This window comes from Sporisorium graminicola, chromosome SGRAM_14, assembly GCF_005498985.1.
Source record: "Sporisorium graminicola strain CBS 10092 chromosome SGRAM_14, whole genome shotgun sequence".
NCBI lineage: Eukaryota > Fungi > Basidiomycota > Ustilaginomycetes > Ustilaginales > Ustilaginaceae > Sporisorium > Sporisorium graminicola.
The window spans coordinates 501165-520312 of record NC_043724.1 but is presented as its reverse complement, the minus strand read 5'-3'; the positions used below and the strand labels follow the sequence as shown (position 1 = coordinate 520312).

The 19148-nt window shown below is 56.8% G+C and overlaps 5 protein-coding genes across 5 annotated transcripts; 2 read left to right on the top strand and 3 right to left on the bottom strand.

Annotated features, from left to right (window-relative positions):
• Positions 1-2400: 2400 nt before the first annotated feature.
• Positions 2401-3465, bottom strand: EX895_002426 (uncharacterized protein; the record flags this gene model as incomplete). The annotated part of the gene is made up of 1 exon (XM_029883025.1): positions 2401-3465. One exon carries the CDS (start codon positions 3463-3465, stop codon positions 2401-2403), a length of 1065 nt encoding a protein of 354 aa, XP_029740780.1.
• A 3930-nt stretch (positions 3466-7395) lies between these two features.
• EX895_002425 (uncharacterized protein) lies at positions 7396-11439 on the bottom strand (the record flags this gene model as incomplete). The annotated part of the gene is made up of 1 exon (XM_029883024.1): positions 7396-11439. One exon carries the CDS (start codon positions 11437-11439, stop codon positions 7396-7398), a length of 4044 nt encoding a protein of 1347 aa, XP_029740779.1.
• Positions 11440-11910: 471 nt separating this feature from the next.
• Positions 11911-13194, top strand: EX895_002424 (uncharacterized protein; the record flags this gene model as incomplete). Its single annotated transcript, XM_029883023.1, has 1 exon — positions 11911-13194. The coding sequence occupies one exon, from the start codon at positions 11911-11913 to the stop codon at positions 13192-13194; it is 1284 nt and encodes a 427-aa protein (XP_029740778.1).
• Positions 13195-13593: 399 nt separating this feature from the next.
• Positions 13594-14130, top strand: EX895_002423 (uncharacterized protein; the record flags this gene model as incomplete). Its single annotated transcript, XM_029883022.1, has 1 exon — positions 13594-14130. The coding sequence occupies one exon, from the start codon at positions 13594-13596 to the stop codon at positions 14128-14130; it is 537 nt and encodes a 178-aa protein (XP_029740777.1).
• Positions 14131-14695: 565 nt separating this feature from the next.
• EX895_002422 (uncharacterized protein) lies at positions 14696-17794 on the bottom strand (the record flags this gene model as incomplete). Its single annotated transcript, XM_029883021.1, has 1 exon — positions 14696-17794. The coding sequence occupies one exon, from the start codon at positions 17792-17794 to the stop codon at positions 14696-14698; it is 3099 nt and encodes a 1032-aa protein (XP_029740776.1).
• Between the last annotated feature and the right edge of the window lie 1354 nt (positions 17795-19148).

Below are 19148 nucleotides of genomic sequence, written 5' to 3'. Positions count from 1 at the left end.
ATCAGGAGAGAGGAAAAGAGAGAGTGAGGAGCAGAAACAACTCAGGCCAGGGTGAGTGACGATCAGGGGTCAGAAAGGTGTGCGGGGTAGTTCAAGGACCGGCGGTGTGGCTCGAAGGGATGAGGGGGGAAAAAGACAGCGGCAGCAACAGCAGCAGCAGGTAGCCGCAGAAAGAAACTCAGACGCAGGTGCAGAGGACCGGAAGGATCAGACAGGAAAAGGCAAGCTTAAAGGTCGGCAGGCGAAAGGCAGAGGCGGGAGGTAGCAGGAGCAGAAACGATCCAATCGAAGACCAAGAGCGAATGGCAGAGACTGAGCCCTGAGACACAGAACCGTTGTGCGAAGCTACGAGCAAACGGGCAACAGCTGAACTGCACGACCTGCATTAGCCAGCTGCACTCCTCTCAGCTGGCACAAAAGATTCAATACAGTAAAAAAGAGGGAAAAAATATTGGGACGAGGAACACGACTCAGCAGCGAGCAACGAGGCGAAGCACCGAAAGGACAGCCGAGACCACGCCAGGCGAGACGACCGAGGCCCCTTCCTGCAACGACAGAGGAAAGACATCCGTCCTTCCGTCTTGCTGTTGCTGCTCGCCGCTCTTATGCAAGTGGTTCGGCAGTCGTGCTCTTTGAGCATGAACAGGTTACCTTTCTTTCGAAGCAACAGGATAGAAGAGAGAGAAGTTGTGGCTCAGTATGCAGGTGCATAGGTTACTTATCGTCGTAGCAGCAGTGTTCTGTGGGACCTAATAGGGCTGCTGTTGCTTTCCGTTGGGGATCATGCCTGAACACTTCGTCGATGTCATAGGCGAGAGAACGAGAGTCACATCCAGTTTCGGGAGGCAAGCATATCTTGTTTTTAAACAGGCAGAAGAGCCGACTGGGGTGGGGAAACACTGGGGAGAAGAAAGTGGAAAGAGAGCAGCGAGTACGCACGCGAGACAGCCGAGAAGCGCAAACGGGCTCTCTGCAGCAGATCCGATGCGATGCGGTGCAATGCGAGCCGAGCCAACAGAACGTGCACACACAGCTACAAGACTCGAATCGCAGATTACCGTTTCAGTTTCACAGGATCAAGGACACGGCTGCAACGAACGTCGGCGATGACGATGGACGAGCGCAACTGCAGGTGAGCGAGCATCAACTCTCGGCGGACATGGCGGCATCAAGGCGGCAGGGCCGTGATGCCATGAAAGAATCAGAGAGACAAAGAAACGGCGAACACTCCGGTGCTAGTGAGTCTGAGTGATTCAGAGGGCGGAAGATGGGCTTCCGGGTTCAGGTGTCAAGATAGGTGGGCGCGCGGGCGGGCGGGCAGGCAGGCAGGCAGGCGGGCAGGCGGGCAGGCGGGCACACGAGACGGAGAGGGCTCCTGATGGGCGGATAAGCGGAGTTGTTCACACGGCTGATCCGCTCTTTTCTTTTCTTGCTTTCTGTAGAGTCGATCATCTTTTGCACCCCGTGGCCCTGTGGCCCTTTGCCACAACGCTTTGCCTTCTTGTTATGGACGGCCGCTCGTTGCTTTATCCGACGGAAGCCATTGATCGAGTCTGCATCGAACCCATGAATGGTTCCTGATCCTTTGTGCGCAATCTTTCTCTCTGCGTACCTTGGACGACGGCGCATTCGCCGATGATGGGAGAATGCCGAGGATACGGTCAAAGGAATAAAAGCGTGGGAAACAGCGGGGAGCACGGTCTGTTTTTTCGTCCGCCGTGCGCCTTAGCGATGGTCACACAACAGCAACCTACAGAAACGCTCCGGCGAGCAGCCTGCTTCGCAACGGCCATGTGGGGGTGAGACACCAAGCAGGCGACTTTCTCAGACTAGCCGCCCGTGTGCTGGTCGTTGGATCCGACGCCAATGCCAAGCCAAAAGGCACTCTCTCTTCCGTCCTGGACGCTCGCTCTTCTCACGCATTCTTTCTCGGCAAAAGCCACGGTGCTGTTGAGCTCGATCTTGGAACTAGCTGACGTGCAGGTCATGCTGCCGCACAAACAACGCAATCGCGGATCTCAACGTGACATAATGCTGCGATTGTCTGTAATGTAGCTAGAGAGCGAGAGAGGACGAGAGAGGGAGAGATACTGTGGAGAGGCGACAACAAGGCAAGAGCTACGAGTGTTGTGACAGTGACATTGACGGTGTTGCTTTGACCAGTGATGCCGCGATACAAAGACAAACAAGGAGTAGAAAGGATTCCATTAAAACAAGGCTACGAAAGTAAAAAAGGAGAGGTGGAGCGCAACTTCAGCTCCCAGGTGGCACAAGTTGTGGACGAAGCATCCAAAGAGTCCAATGCTGGAACGTCCAATACTGCAGCAGACCTTTCGAGAAAGCGGCCAGATTCGATCGTACAACGCTGCCGTCGCCTACCGTCGCTTCTGCGCTGACCAATCACAAAATACCGCTGTCCTTAAGCGCATTGGTGAGAATGGTCTCCTTGACGGCTGCAAATACAAGCCGGATGTTGCTCGTATCCGTTGCTTGCGTGAGATGTGGGTAGATGCTCAGCCGCGCTCGGTTGGTCTGTGTGAACCGCCACAGGATGTATTTGGCCGCCTTGTTGATATCCGGTCCGCCGCTGTACTCTGGGAAGTACTTGGATAATGGCTGCTTCGGGATCTTTTGCTTGAAAATATCAATCTTGTTGAGAAAGAGGATCACTGAGGTGCGCAAGAACCATCGACTGTTGACTACCGACTCAAACAAGACCAGAGACTCGGCCATGCGATTTTGGCCGCTCTCTTCCAACAGCACCTGGTCGTACTCGCTTAAGGCAACGCAAAAGATGATTGACGTGACCGCTTCGAAGCAGTGGATCCATTTCTTACGTTCGGACCGTTGTCCTCCCACGTCGAACAGGTGTATTGACAACTGGCCCATGTTGAAGCGTGTCTCGCTGATGCCGGTGGTTTTAGAACGTGCGCGGAGCACGTCGTTTTCGTTGGGGACGTAGTCGGACTGGCCTATGCGGTTGACATGGTCGAAAAAGTAGGCGGCACTGTCCATAAGGTAGAACTCGCTGCTGCGCTCCATTATAGCGGGGATGATAGGATCCTTCCACAGCGAGTCAACTTTCCTCGCCATGGCGTGATCCAGCGTCGCGCCCGGGTCAGCATCGACTCGGTATTGCAAGATAGCATCGACGTTCTCGCGGTTCTCGGGCATTTCGGGCTCCATCTTGAACTTGCGTAGAGCAAGCACGATGGCTTGTGCCGAGTCGACCAGGTTTTTTATCACGGTGAGTCGATAGAGGAGCAGCTCGTCCTTGGAATAGCCATTCTGATGGATGATCTTCATCTGCTTGACGATGGTCGACTTGCCCGACTCTCCCGAGCCGAGGAGGAGGATCTTGCATTCCTTTTTAAATTTGCGGCTGTCCTCTTCGATCTGCTTGTCGATGGCCACACTCCGGTCCCTGGCCTCCTTCTGATCCGTTGAGGAAAGACAGTTTCCCATTTTGACTGTATACGCCTGGAGGCTTTACCAGAGTGAGCCTCGCAATTTTGTTGTGTTGTACTTGGACGAGCAAACGCAAGCTCGTAGAAAGTGGCCGATCCGGGTGATCAGAAGCAAGGCACGTAGGCACGTAGGCACGCTCGAACGACTTGATTGTGAGTGAGTACGAGAAACGACCGACAGGACCCTTGAATGAGCGCAGCCGTTTGCTATCGCCGCAAGACCACGCTCAATTGGACTCAGACTGTGGCTGCTGGACGGGACGGGATCCCAATAGCCGCTACTGCTGTTGTCGTTCTTGCTGCTGCTGCTGCTGCTGCTGCTGCCGCCGCCGCCGCGGTGTCCTGCTCGGCGCAGTCTGCTGAAAAGAGCCGTGTGCAGAGCGGTGCTGCTTCGAACGGTCGTCGTCGTGGTTCACAACGGGTTGCAACTTGGGGTGATCGACGCTGGAGGCCGATCGGATCACTGAGCGTGTTGAGGCTGCTGCGGAGGCAGGCGAGCCCAGAATGCTGCCGCAAAGAGCGGATTCCGCAGAGACTGGAAGCGAATTGGCGTCGAGACAGGAAAGCTTAGCTGAGATGAGATGACGACAGCGATACGCAAGGATTGCAAAGAGGATGTGCGGTCGGGTGAACGCCGAAGGTTGACGCGCTCAGTTGCAGCACTCGGGCAAGCAGACTGAAATGTTCGGATCGACCGACAGACGCCGTCGTTTGCACGTGAACAGTCTTGCAAACGTCACGAAATTGACGACGACGTGAGTATAAGGCCTTGTGGTGTTCGCTGGTTGGCAATGGTTGAGGATCGAGGGTCTAGGCTCGGATGTCGACAATACACCGAGATTTCCGAGAGCAAGCGCTGCGAGGTCAAATGGCGGCCTGGATGGGGCGAGCGAGCAAGGCAAAGCTGAGGAGGTGATAGAGGACCGAGCAACCGCAATTAGACCTGGTCACAACGCGAGAAAGCAGCAGCAGCAAGGTGGTCGAGATCGAGGTTCGACAAATGATCACTGAGGACGAGACAGAAGGCGGCTGCGGTGGTGATGGTGGCTAGAGAACGGTGGACGTGACGTTGATCGAGCAAACCAGGAGCAAAGGCGAAGGAGCAGGTCGGAGAAGAGAAGATGAAGTTGCAAAGAGAGAGAGGGAGAGAAGAAGGACGCACGTCGACCCACAGCGGCGGATGGAGTAAAAGCGTGTTTGTATGAGGGCTGTTTTGGGCTTGTCGGAAGATGGGCAAAAATGACTGGCTGCTTGCTGCTCAACGGCAATGGACAGGAGCAGGACAAAGACAGGGACAGGAGACAAGGCTTTCGATCTTCGTCCGGCGTCTGCTAGCCCAGATTGAGGAGTGGCTGACAGGCAAAGAAAGGAAAGCAAGGCACACCGAGCGAACCCCGTTCGTCGAGGCAAGAGGGGCAGCAGCAGGGATGATGACAGCTCCGGGGCGGCCGCGGCAGAGGAAACAGCGAGAGTGAGCTGATCTTTTTGGCTTGTTGGACGCAGCGACGAAGTGGAAGCGCCGAAGGCCAGTCAGTAGTCAGTGAAAAGCTGTGCGTGCGGTGCGGGTGCGTGCCGGGTAGGGTGCGTCGAGAGCTGCCCGTCTGGTGTCTCATCTCCCGCTTATGAGAAAACCCAAGGGTGCTGTACTGTAGAGCCTCCAAAAATCTTTCCGATTTTGTTTTTGTGTATTTTTTTTGGTAGATTTCATGCTACAAAAAGTGGAATACAGGCGGCTACTGACTACAGGCTCCGCAAAAGCCATGTCGACTTACGTTCGATTTCAGATTTTAATAGATGAGAAAGAAGAAAGAGACGAGACAGTGCGCGCTGCTGCCTTGAAAAAGACACACAATTTCTTGGGGCGTCGAAGTTAGGCGAGCTGCATCGAGCACGCTCACGGGCCGGCTACTCGAAAATCGACTCAAACAACTTCTGTAATTTTTAGGTTTATTTATTTGTTTTTCATGAAATTGAGCTCCTCTCCGCTCCAACATCAACAGCCAAAGCCAAGAACGGAGTATCAATATCACCTACTCATTAAGCTGACGAGGATGTTCATGGTCATATGGTGGTGAGCTGATGTGGATCGATGAGGTGCGAGCCTTCAACTTCCTCTCCAGGGTTGATTACTTGCAGCTGGCTGGCTGGTTTTTTGACAGCAACACCCGGTCTGCAGAGCAATGGATTCGGTTGTGGCTCGGCGCAGCGCGGTGCGCGCGGTGCAGTGCAGCGCGTTGCGCTATGTTTCTGCTGCATAGCGAGCATTGCTCTACCGACCGCTCGCTGCAGCTGGACGATCCAAGACCAGCTTGGTCGGATCGCTCTTCGCAATCCACGATAGCCTACTCTTGATCCCCCCTCATCACGCTGCTTATCACGCGAGTGGGCGGAGAATGCCGACCCCCACCGCCAGTCGCTATCTGGAACAACCGACGATGAGATTAGAGAGTGTTGATGCATGCAGCTGCACCGGGCGTTTCGGTCCACGAGCTATGCTACACTGAAAGAACATCCGATGCATCGCGCTTCCATCCTTAGCGGGAATCGGCTTTCGCTTGATCCGAGGTTTTGCGCCATTCCTGCTGAAACGTCCCACCAGTTGACAGAACTCGTCACTTAAGCGAGCGAAACACAAGGCGAACCCAAGGACGAGGCGAGGCGCGCCGCACCCGCTGCGACTTCGGCAAGGCTGCGTCTCAACGCTGGCACGCATAATTCCTCGCCATGAAGGCGCTTCGCTTGTTGGCAAGCGGCTCGTGAACACCACTTGATACGGTTGCATGTGCCAAGCTTCATTTTCACAGGCGGCGAGCAGGGGTTGTTCATCCCCCAATCCGAATAGAAAACAAGCTGCAGCAGGCGGTTCCGGCGTCTATGCTGGCCGACGTTGCCCAGTACGATTCTGTCCGCTTTTTACCATCATGTGGAAGAGCAGAGCCGAATCCTAATTCCGTCCTCACACGCTTTCATCGGCTTTGAGCCCCTCTTGGATCAACGTGAAAAGAGGGCCATGGCAGGAGACCTCTAGCCGAAGCATTGGCAAACAGGAGCGTGCCAAGGCTGCCGAGCCAGCCAGGATCAAGGCCAGGGTTCGCAGTCGGCAACAGCAAGGGGAATCCAATCCGTTCCTGGTTCCTTGCTCGTGAGGAAAATCACCCCTGATCGCTCCCCTTTCTTCCTGACTTGCACGCGGAAGCAGCCAGCCGAACCCGGGTTGAGGCTAAGAGCGCGGAGCTCATAACTACGATGCAAGGTCTGTGCAATGGCATCTGGGCCGCCGCTCGTTTTTGTTCCTTCTTTCTTCCTACAGGCTATCGGGCGGAGCTGGAAATGAATCGCAAAGCTCGGCACCGAACAACTTGTGCACGTAGCAGCAGCAGCCTCCAACAAACAAAGCAATGATAAAAGACTCTCGGCGATGGATAATTACTCCGAGCCGTACTGTAGACCGATGGGAAGAAGCGGCGCGCGTCTGCTTCTGCAGCTGTTACTTCCCAGATGAGCGCTGGATGTTGGACAGCACCACTCAAATCAAAACTCCGCTTCGCCGCCGTTCACATCCTCTAATGATGTTCCGAGCCGAGATCCCCATCTGAGCACGCGCTGCCTGTACGACGACCACTTCTTTTTTCCTTGCTTCGATGTCCGGACCTTAGAGCTCGTTAGTCTTGAACCTGCACTTTGTTTCGCATGTGATCAAGCCGCTCCTCGCACTGCACACACTCGCACGCCGACATACGAGTCAGAAGTCTCCTGCAGGCAATCTAGACCCTTCACATACTGCACACACACTTCAGACGTCGTTCCATACTTGAGTCAAGAATGCTTGTCCATCGGTGGAAGCTTTTCTTTGCATGCGATCGTCGAGGATGGCGATGACGACACAGGCTGTGAGACATGTCTCCGATCTGCATCCAAACGTTTGTAGCTATGCCTGTGGTTGCTGTAAGAGCGCGGCCTCAGCCGCTTCTTCTTGGCCCTCCTTCTCCTCAACAAGCTGATAGATCGTCACAAGACCTATCTGCCTACGTCTCTGCGACTCCTTCAACCTATCTATGGCCAACAGCGCAGCCGGCGCGGGTAACGACCCCAGCAGATCCACATGATGCGAAGAGCCCATCCTCCCTTCATCGCCAGATCCCTCGCCTGCAATCGCACCAACACGCCCTGCACCGGGAGTCGACGCACCACTGCCGCTGTAAAACCTCGAGGACGACGCTTTCTGCCTCGCGACGATGTCTTTCCCCAGAGGCGTAGCTGCGCCTCCTTTCCCCGTCGCCGAGCTGGCCTCTCCGCCATTGTTGCCAAGAATATCCAGAAAGTCCTGTTTGCGCAGCAAGCGGCGCGCGAAAAAGTCGGTGCTCATCAGCTGCACCACGTCGGAATCGCGGACCGAGTAGCCGGTCGCAACACCTTCGCTTGCCGTCCTCGAGTAGCGGGCTAATGACGACATGGCGTTCGCCAGCGCAGTGTACGAACGCAGGAAACGCGATTCGTCGTCAACGTCTTCCGCTTCTTTGCCCCGGCGTCCTCCGGGGCTCTGCTGCTCGCTCGCGTCTTCGCTGTCGGTGCCCGCACGTGTTCTGGATTGCGCACGCGAGAGAGCAGAGACGGACTTGCTCCTCGCTGCCGCTGCACCCGTTTTGGGTGCCTGGGATGCTGACCGCGAGGCTTGCCGCGAGGCTTGCTGGGATGCCTGGCGCGACGAATTACGCGACTGCACATAGTGGTTGAGAGACCCGCCAAATACCATGAGCTCGTTGTTGGGTCCAAAGCTCGCACCCATCCTTCGAGCTGGCATCTTGAGCTTCAGCTGAGGCTCAGCTCCCGACCGCGCCGCCTTGCGCGAAGGCCGGAACGTTATCAACCCCTGATCCGCATCGGAATCCGACTCCGACTCCGACGACGCGGTAGCACCATCTCTACTCGTCGTCACATCCACCTCTCCTCCTTCCTCATCATCATCATGATGGTTGTACCCACCATCATCATCCAACAACTTGATCGGCTCACCGATCAGAAACCGCGCACACACCTCGAGACACGCTCGCCCGGCTTTCGCCGATTTGGTCGAGAGACGCGACAGCCCACGCAGCAGGTACGCGCGGGTCTTGAGACTGATGTTGGCGCTCTTTTCCAGATCGAAATGCGGCGGGCGGCGCGGGTAGGCGGAGGGGAACCTGATCTTGATGCGCAGGAACGCGGGTTCGTGATCGGCCCAAGGCCCGTACATGGTGAGCACACACATGCGACGCGTGAGCTCGACTTTTTCGAATACGATGCGCGGCAGCTTGCGATTGATCCCGATGATCTCGTCGCCTAGCCGCTGCGGGGTGAAGCCAGGTTCGGCGTCCGTATCGTCTTCGGTCGTGAGTCCCTCTCGACCAAAGGCGACACCGCCCATACGCTTGCCCTTGCTGGTAGCCAACCGCGACGGCCTATGACCATCCGAGTCGCGCGCTTGACTCGTCTCGCCGCCCGTCTGGCCCTCGGACAAGCTCGCGTCATGGTCGAGCTCCTTTTCCAATCGCACATTGGCGATCCATTCGATCGGATCCACGGCAGGTGCGGCAGCGCGACCTCGATCGAGCCTCATCGCGCCACCCACCGGCTTCTTTGAATTAGCCGCTTTGTCGAGCTTGCGCATTTCCTCCTTCTTTCTCGCCTTGTCCCTGTCTCTGCGCTCCTTTTGCTTCTTTGAATGCTTGTCACCTCCACTTCGTTCCTCCTGAATCGGCAGAGGACGTATTCCCGAGCGACCCTGATTCGACGGTTTCTGCTTAGTCGACGCAGCAGCCCCGGGGACGTGCTTTCCCCGCAGATTCGCAGGCACCTTGAACGACGACTGCCCACCGCCACTATGCTGAGACGCACTGCCACCGCCATACTTGGAACTGTGATGCGACGTTCCAAATCGACTAATGTGCTCTTCCCCCGCTTGCTTGGGTAACGAGCGTGCCAATTGTCCAGCCTGAAGCCGGCCCATGCCGCTCTCCGCCACCTGCTGTGCCTCGACACGCCCCCAAGACCGCGGGAGTGTCTGCAAAGGACTTCGAGAGAGCTGGTTGAGACCAGCGCCTAGATCGCCATGGCTCGAACTGTGATTGAGGCTCCTTCGACCCTGACTGCTACCGAATGGTGCGAGTGGGCTGGTTCGGCCGTCGCGGATGACGCTCTGGAAGCCGGACATGGACGAGCTGTAAGGAGAAGTGGTCTGGATTTTGCTGCCACTGCCTTTGCCGCTTAGGAGAGACCTCGTCGCACGCTCGGGCGGAAGAATGGAGGAGCTGGTGATGTTGCTGCCCGACGCTTGGCTCGCAAGCATAGCCGCATCCTCGCCACCGGGAGGAAGAGCCAGAGGAGGATCGCGGTAGGAAATATCGGGTGCATTGGCTCGAGTGAGCAGCACCCGAATCGCTCCACCTGGCTTGTGTCCCACTTTCCGCATCTGCTCGTCACTGACAGGCCAGAGCCGTAGCGTCTGATCCTTAGACCAGGTGATGAGCTGGAATTGACGATCATCGCTACCCCTGTCCTGTCCACCCTTAGTACGAAAGAGATACTCCTTGACAATGTCTGTATGACCGGCAAACGTCGCTTTCGGCTCCTCTGGCTCATCTTTAGCCCACATGCTCAACGTCGTGTCGCCGCGCTGAGGCATAGTCATGACACCGTTGCCGAAAGGAAGATGACGGGCTCGCCAAATGGGAGTGCGCGTCTCGATCATCGATTCCGCCTCGGTCACAAGCTCCCTAGCACCGATGGCGGCCTGCGAAGTGTCTGAAGCAAGATCCCAGAATTTGACGGTGCGATCGAGCGAGCAAGTGACGAGCCTGTCCAAGCCAAGGCTGGTGTCTCTGCTCCAGTCGATGCCGTAGATCTTGTTCTCGTGCGCCTCGATAGTAGCAAGCGGAAGAGAGCCTTTACGGTCATCCCAGATAAGCACCTTGTTGTCGCAGGTGGAAGCAAGGCGATGCTCGCTGGCTCTGTTGAACTTGACCTGCGTCACCGCCGCATTCCACGCCGAATACCCTTGCGCTGGCTTTTGCCTGGCACTTCCATCCGACCCGCCACTCATGCGCAGATCCCAAACCCACGTCCAGGTATCGATGGAGCTCGATGCAACGATCTCGGGATGAAATGGCGACCAATTGATATCCGTAATGGCTCTCGTATGAGCGTGCAAGACATGCTCGATGGCAGACGATCTCGGGGCAGCCAGTTGTAGCTGCGATGCAGTCGACATGGCCGTGTCACCAAAAGTAGAGGTGGCAGAGATGGCGCCAAATCCACTGCGTGTGCCTGCAGTGAGACCAGAGTGCAAGCTCTGGCTGTTATAGATGCTCTGGTAGGCGCTGCTACGTTGAGTGGCAAAGTGCGGATTGGTGTGCATGACGGGGCTGGAGCTGCTGTGGATGGAACCTCGATGCATCATGCGGGTGAGTGGCGGGGCAGCACGTGGATCTCCCGGCCTGTCGAGGTTCCAGATGAGCAGCTTCTGGTTCGAGGTGCTGGCGACCCAGTTGCTTCGTGCCGGGTGCGGCGACCATTGAATATCAACAGCTTCCCACGTGGTCATATGGGCCAAGAAGCGAGGTGGGGCAAACGGATCTTCGAGGTCGATGATAAAGAGACCTTTGCGTGCAGCCAGGACGACATCGCGATTGGCAGGGCCGATGGACATGGAACCGACGGGCTCCATGAAGGAAATCTCGCACGAGCGGTAAAAGGTGTTGGATGGGTGACGCTGCGAGACGGCCTGTTTGGATGGTCGTTGCTCTGTAGAAGGAATTGGTATCGGAGCAGCGGCGCCACCCACCACTGTGGTGTCTGGATCGATCTCGCCGGCGACCGCGCGCTGTGCATCTCGACCATCTTGGCCAGCGGGAGGAAGCGCCAAGGGAGGCGGAGAAACGGCAGCTGAGATCTCGGTGGATGGCAGCGCCGGGCTTTCGGTTTCGGAGGAGGGCATCCTGAATCCGTCTTTTAATCAGTCGCATGCAGCGATCCGGTTTTCGAGGGGGTAAGGGTCGTAGTCGTTTGCCGACCTGAGAGCTACGCTAAAGATAAGGCTCCATGTTGGTGGTTGTGCTTGCGTGCTTCAGCTTGCCATGCCAGGCATCGTTCCTGGCTGAACTGCACGGATGATGAAGCTTGCGTTGTCCAGCGTTCGCTGTGGCCGAGAGTAGACGCCTATATGCCAGTGGGGTCGGGATGGTGGTGATCTGCCAACAACCCCGCAAAGTGGACTGTGCAACGCTTTCTGGCCGCTTGCCCGATCAGATCGGGTATCTACCTAAACCCGACTGCCGAATTTCGATTTCAGAATTTTTGACAAAACCCAAAAAATTCGGCGCAGGAAGAGCAGATTTTGGAACAAGAAAGGGCACAAACCTTTCTCCTCACCACTCCATCAACCTTATACCGCTGGTCAAACACCAACATGGGACTGTCAGGACCTAAGCAGAAGCAGCGTCTCGTCGGCTCTGCTAGCACACGCAACACGGCATGGCTCAACGACGCAGCCGCGCCAGGTCAGCGCATGCTCGCACAGATGGGCTGGTCCGCCGGTCAGAGTCTCGGTCTCACCATGCCTGGTCTTACCGAGAACCTGAAAGTGGCCTACAAGATGGACAACAAGGGTATTGGGGCTCAGAGACACGAGCGAGACGCGAGAGCCAATGGCAAGGATATCTGGGTTGGTGGTGGTGGCGATCTGGGAAGCTTGTTTGAACGTCTCAATGCTGCCAACGCTGCTTCTTCGTCGTCGTCGGCTGTGGCTTCGTCTTCTTCTTCAGCAGCTGAAGGCGATGACGCCGAAGCGGAAAAGAAGAGCAAGAAGAGCAAGAAGGATAAGAACAAGAAAGACAAGAAATCGAAAAAGGACAAGTCGAGCGAGGAAAAGTCGTCCAAAAAGCGAAAGCATGACGACGCGGACGACGCAGCCGACGACAAGAAGAGCAAGACCAGCAAAAAGAGCAAGAAGGACAAAAAGGACAAGTCCGAGTCCGAGTCCAAAAAGAGCAAGCGAGCGCTAGAAAAGCAGAAAGCCGACGCCGTAGCAGCTGTAGCAGGCGCAGATCCGGCCCTCGCGAAGGACCCAGCAGCCATCGACGAGATCAAAAAGGACGTTGTACAGGGGCGGCCCATACGATTGGCACATCGAGCCAAGTTCTTGCGCGCCAAACGCATGGTCTCTGCCAACGATCTCGCCAGCGTCAATGAAATCCTCGGCATTTCGTCGACGCCTTCTTCCTCTGCAGCCGGCACCCCCAAAGCGACGTCCGGTACGTCGACGCCGACTTTGGCACCCAAGACATTCCCAGGGCCCGGTGGCAGCGAGGTCCCCCTGATGGATGTAGACCGACGCCTGGAAGCCGAACAAGACAGCAAGACCGACTTGTCAGACGACGACGACAACGGCAAGAAGAGCAAGAAGAAGGACAAGAAGGACAAGAAAGAGAAGAAGGATAAGAAAGACAAGAAGAAGAGCAAGAGCAGCTCTTCCGCTGATGCTGCAGCCACACCAGCGGTAGACGATGCGAAAGCGGCTGCGGCTGTTGCAGAGGAGAAAGAAAAAGCGACGCAGATCGGAACCAACTCGCAAGGACTCTTCGTCTTCGAATACCTCAACCGACGCCTCATGATCCGCAAAGCAGCGATTGCCAAACAGAAGAAGGCCGAACAGGAGGCCATATTTGCGCGCGCTGCTCGGGTGGGCGCTTAGAACTCATCTGTAGAACTTTTTTCCACGCTTCGTGCGTTATACCCCCTGGAAAACCTTCGTGGCAACTTTCAATGCTATAGTGGCTGTCACCGATGTGCAAGAAAGAGTGAATCCTTTTGAGGCATGTGCAAGGCTGTTGGTGTGATTATGTTTCTCGTTTTGCGTCCTGAATTTATGTGGTTGTTTTTCGTGTGTCCAGAAATATTATGCGGAAGTCGGGCGACGAGCCAGCCCGTGTGGAGGTGAACCTTGGTCGTCCTCTTCTTGCTCAGCAGCCATGACATGCACGAACAGCCCTGCCTCTTCACTCTTCTCCCCATCAACAACCGGCTCCAATCCTTCGACGCTCCCCACTCATCGTCTTTCTACCAAGGCTCACGCACACACGTGTCGCCCACAATGTCCACCGCGCCAACGCCGAACCACGGGGGAGACGTCTCGCCTTCCTCTTCTGCCCCGTCGCACTCCCGCGTGTTGCTAGGGCGCAACGCAGGCAAGCTGGATCCAGCCGAGCACCCGCCACTGCCCGTCGCGGAGGTGGGCGCCGCGAACCGCTCTGCCCAGGTGCGCGGAATCATCCTCGGCCTCGGCGGCGGTGTGCTGTCGGCGTTCATCTCGCGGAAAGCGCTCAATCTCACCAAGAACGCCTCGTACCTCTCGGGCCTCCTCGCCGGTACGGGTGTGGCGTACATTACGGCGAGGCAGCAACTGGAGCGCAACCTAGGTGTCGTCGAGTCCGCAGAGAAGACGTTGAGAGGCGCTGTGGCCGACAGTGGCGTCAGGCTAGGGGTGGGCGAGGAGGTCAAGGCGACCGACCAGGATATGCTCAAATACGACCTCCAGGCTGCCGGTGCCGGTGCTGGCGGGTACGAGGCGGGCGTTGCTGGACTGCACGAGTTCAGGGATAAGTATGCCTCGTCTCGTGGCGATCATTGAGCAGGAAGGTTTGCAGCGCTCGGTTGCAGCACCTCTCTTAGATCAAAGTCCCGGAAATCCGTCGTGTGAATCTGTACGATAACTTAGCATCTTCTCTTCCCACCACTTCTCTCAATACTCCTGTGCAACACGACCCACCACAGTCCTCCAATAAGTTGCCTCTTGGATGCAATGCGACCATCCAATGTAACGTAAAAGCTGCCATGCCAGGATTTAACCAATCTGCTATGGGAAAGGGGAAAAAAAAAAGAAAGCTGCCTCCTAGCCGACTCGAACGACTGACCTCTTCATTACTAGTGAAGTGCTCTACCGCTGAGCTAAGGAGGCCGATTCATGCTTTGCCGAGTTTGAATTGCGTATATAACTTGGTTCAACGCTTTTTCCTGTCTCCGCACTTACTTGCGGCTCTTTCAGCCTCACCACAACTCGCTCCTCATCCCGTGTTCAGACACTCCACACACGCAAGCAATCTCGTTGGACGACAACTGAGTATACCCACCCATCCTTTCCGTCCTGCCCAAACTCACAACCACTAGAAATACAAAAAAACCCACCTACTCCTCCATCACTTGGCAGCATTGTGCCTCAACCGCTCATGCCTCAGCATGGCATCCTTCCTACTGAAGTTGGCACCGCACGTCTTGCACTTCCACTCGACCACCGCGGTGCTCTTCTTCGGATCCACCTCTTTGCCCAGCACGACACAGTCTTCCAGCTTGAGCTTGCCCTCGCGCATGAAGCCGGCTTCCTCTCTGGCGTGGATCGTCTCGCGATGGCGTGCCAAGTCGTAGGGGCGATGGAAGGCGGTCTGACACGCAACGCCCGTGATGGGCGAGACGTAGTCGCACTTGGTTGTGCCGTCGGCTGCTGTGAGTGTGCTCGCTTTGGTTGTAGCCGTGCTGTTGCTGTGAGTGTTGCTGTTGGTGGAGCCACCGTTAGCCGCGCTCCCTGCCGTCGCTGCTGGTGCTGCTGCAGCAGCACTGCTGTTCGGCCCACCACCGCCAACAGAAATGCGCGGCTTGGTCGTCTTGGGCTTGGCCTTCTTGGTACTGCCCACAGCATGTTCAGGTGAATCCTCGTAATCCGACTCGTTGCCTCCCATGCTAGCACTGTTCGTCCCAGTCTCCGACCCTTCCTCTTCCCCACTCGCCTCCACCCTGTCATCCTTGATCGGCAGCATATGAGCTGGACCCGCCGCTTCAGACCGAAGCAGCCCACTGCCAGAGCTTGGCGGTCGGGTTGTCAACAGCGGCGGGGGAGCGCCGATATCAGACGCGGCAGACTCCCCCTTGCCCCTTCGATCGCTCGTCTGTGCCGAAGATCGGATGGACGGACTGATGCTACCTTCGTCCTGACTGCCAGCAGTCGCAGGCGGAATTGCAGCATCAACGCTCAGCCCGGACTCTTGACTGCCAGGAATGTATCCATAGGCTCCGAGCGCACCCGGCACGTTTCTTCGCGGCGCCCTATCGTCAATCCTGGTGGAAAGATACGAAGGACGGCCATACCGACCGTCGGTATCGTCTACATCCTCCGACGACGACTGATGGTGACCCAAGCTTGGCCGGTGCAATCCCGCGCGTGGGTCAAGTTGCGTGTAGCGCGAGTGCGGAGATTGTAAATGACCAGCATGAGCGCCGTGCCCGTGAAGATGCCCATGCCCGTGTTGATGGTGGTAGTGTGGATGCGCGTGTGACGACGAGGGAGGATGTGCTGCATGATGCGAATGATATTCTGCCTCGTGTCTTTGCAAATATGCTGCCCTACGTCCGCTGCGGTCGTCCTCCGAGTCACTGCTTGATGCCGAAACGTCCGAAAAGCGGGGCTGGTTCATGTGTGCCTGACGGAATGCCCACGGCTCGTTGCGAACGTGCGACCAGGCGCCGCTGCCGGCACTCGACGTTCGCTCCTTGCCCAACAGCGGTCGAGCCGCCATCGCCGAAGGAGACGCCGAGACCCGCCCGTCTGCTTTGCCAGGATAGTTGAGGTACAAGCTGCTTGGCCCGCCTCGGATCATGCTAGGGCGCATGTTGGGCGGATAGTACGGCCGCTCATCCTCGTCGTCGTCCGTCGAGATAGTATCGCCGCTGTCTACTGGACTGAACAAGCTGCTCTGAGAGCCCGACTCCTGACTTGCGGATCCACGCCCGTCGCTCTGCCCAGGGTTCGGCGAGCGTCCGCTTGGAGGCTGTTGGGCAGTTGGACCGGGCCGCTTCGGGTTCTGGTGGTAGTGATGCGGTCTTGCGGTATCGTTGCGGCTCATGGCGATTGGTCGCGCGGCGTAGCTCGGTTCGCCAGTGGTCGACCTGGGGCGCGGCACATGCTGCTGCGACGTCATGCGCGGCGTGCTGGTGCCGCTGTGAGCGCCTGGGTAGCGTGGCGCACCCGGCTTTGCGTCCGACAGTCCTGGCGGCACCGTTGCGAAAAGGCTGGGCATTTTGCCGAGCCCAGAGTGAGAAAGAGCGTTTTCTACATCGTCGTAATCCAAGAATGCCTCCTGCGGACTGACGGTGAGACCGCTCGATTCGCGCTTGAGCGGCCTTCGCGCAACGGGGCTGTAGCCATTGACGGGGGCACCAACGTTTTCGGTCGAAGCCATGGAGACGGGCCCACCACGCTGAGCGAGTTGACTCTGGGACATGATGGGAGGGGGCATGTGTGGTCTCTGCTGTTGTTGTTGCTGGTGTTGCTGGTGTTGCTGGTGTTGCTGGTGTTGCTGGTGCTGGTGCTGGTGGTGGTGCTGCTGCTGCTGCTGTTGATGCTCCTGTTGTTGCGAGTTTGCATCGCGAGACCCTTGACTGGACTGAGACTGTCGAGCCCAATCCGGAAGGTAATTTTGTGAGTGACGTGCGGGAGGAAAGGACATTGCGCCGAAGCCGCCGTCAAAAGTACTGCTGCGTGTGCGCAATTCAACAGGGCGCTGCGGGAGTGGGGACATGTTTGCGTCAGCGTTGGCACGGTCCTGCGACTCTCTCTTGACGGGCTGGGTGGGCTGACGCTGGGACGGATCACCGAGCTCGTAATCGGGAAAGAGGCTGAAGGATGGCGCAACGCCTGCTTGCATGGGATCCGAGGAGGCGGTCAGCGGTGAGGTCTGCATGTCGTTGGGCCTGTGTGCATAGTCGTGCTTCTGGAGAATGTCCCTGAGCGGACCTTTGAAGGCGCGAGTGTCGACGCCAGCGAGCTCTGCTCGGATCTGAGCTTTGACGCGCTCCTGCTGCTCGCGGGTCATTCCGGGAGTGCTAGGGGAACCTAGAGCGGCAGCTGCACTGCTCGAATCGTAGCTGCGTGACGGCATGGATTCGCCTAGACTTAGGTCATGCATGGGGGCTCCCAAGCTGCCGCTGGGCGGGTCGGGCGGATTAATGCGCTCGTTCGAGGCCTGACCAGACGAACCCTCTCGGCTGGAACGCGAGAACGAGGATGACGATGCATAGGCTTCGCTTCTTTGACGCTTGCGTCTCGGACCGCCGGCATCGTTGAGCGTATCGGGCAAGGAAGATGCGACATCGTCAAAGGGCGATTGGCGTGGTGAGCGATGCTTGGAGAAAGTACCAGGGATGGGTGGTGGATTAGACGACGGTGGCGGCGATAACGCCTTTTCCCGAGAAATGGGCGGGGCTGGATCGTCAAAGAGGATGAAGTCTTTGTGTGGAGGATTCATTTTTGCTATGGAGGTCATTGGCGGGTGGGTGTACTGCATGCAAGTGGGTCGAGGTGCAGTTATATCAAGTGCTATCTAGTACGCAACAGTCTTACTCCGATGATGCAGAGCGGAAGCGAACAGTATTGAGCGTAGTTGGACTGTGTGAAATGTTGCCTTCTAAAAGTCGAGCGTACCGGTCATGCGCCGGGTGTTTCGAAGAGGTTCGCGTGGAGACGAGGCGAGCAGAGGTCGGATTGAAGCTGTGCAGCTGTTCTATTGTGCGAAGACGAGGGCCGAGCTGCAAGGTCGGAGCAAAACGTGTTTGCTTTGCCAAGATGAGATCCAGAGCCCAGAGAGTGCTGGTTCGCAGCGGCTGCGGTACGTTGTGCTGAGCGAATAAGGCAGCAACGGCGACAATCTTGGTGCTGGTAGGATATCAAGGAGATCTGCTGTCGCGGAAACAGTCGATGGTGCTGTTGTCTGTTGTCTGCGGTCGTGTTGAATCGAGGCGTATCCCGGCGTCGGAAGAAGATCCGACAGTTGTGTCTTTCAATATCAGAGATGCCTTTTGCCGTAGGAGCTGATGCTTGCTGGGCCAATGGTGGTGATGGTGGCAGTCTCGGAACGATCTTCTGCGAGAGATCAAAGGTATCAGAGAGACAAGAGACAAGAATGGTCAAGAGCGAAGAAAGGCCAAGCATACAGAGAGCAAGAGCGTGTGCTCTTTCAGGCTGCCTATTCGGATGTCACACACACCAGAGCAAGCGGCTGGCTGCGCATGGCAGCAGAGGCGAGAGTAGACCACCAAAAAAAAAAGGTGGAGGGATTTCTGGCGATTTCTCGAGCTGCATGGTGCAGTCAGTCACATTTAGAGCGTACGCGAACAGTCTCAGTTACTCAAGCAGCCGATGTCTGGCCCAGCTGCTGCTGGTGTTGCTTCCTTTCCGACAATCCTGCTGCAAGCATTCTGTCATGGTCACCACCGCAACCCACAGAGACGCTTGATTGAGTTTGCTTACCAGCCGACACGGTCAACTCGAGGTCATCACCCGGATCCGACAAGCCTTTGCCCGGAACATGCTTCTCGTCTACTAGGGACACGACCCTCTCCCGCTCGTCTTGGTAGTCTTCTGCTCCATCCGACTACACCGGGCGAAAAAAGGAGAGGGAAAAGCTGGGAAGAAGAGCACACACCGCATTAATTGGCCCTGCAGATCGCTGCCCGCAGCTCTACCCCTTCTTTCTTCGCGCGGTTTTCCCGTATAATTCTGTTTCGCAGGCGCACAACGTAATCGAGCGCAGCGCGCTGGCTCTGTATTTAAACTTCAATAACATTTTCCATCTCTCGTGGCGCTCGGATCGCCTCCGATGG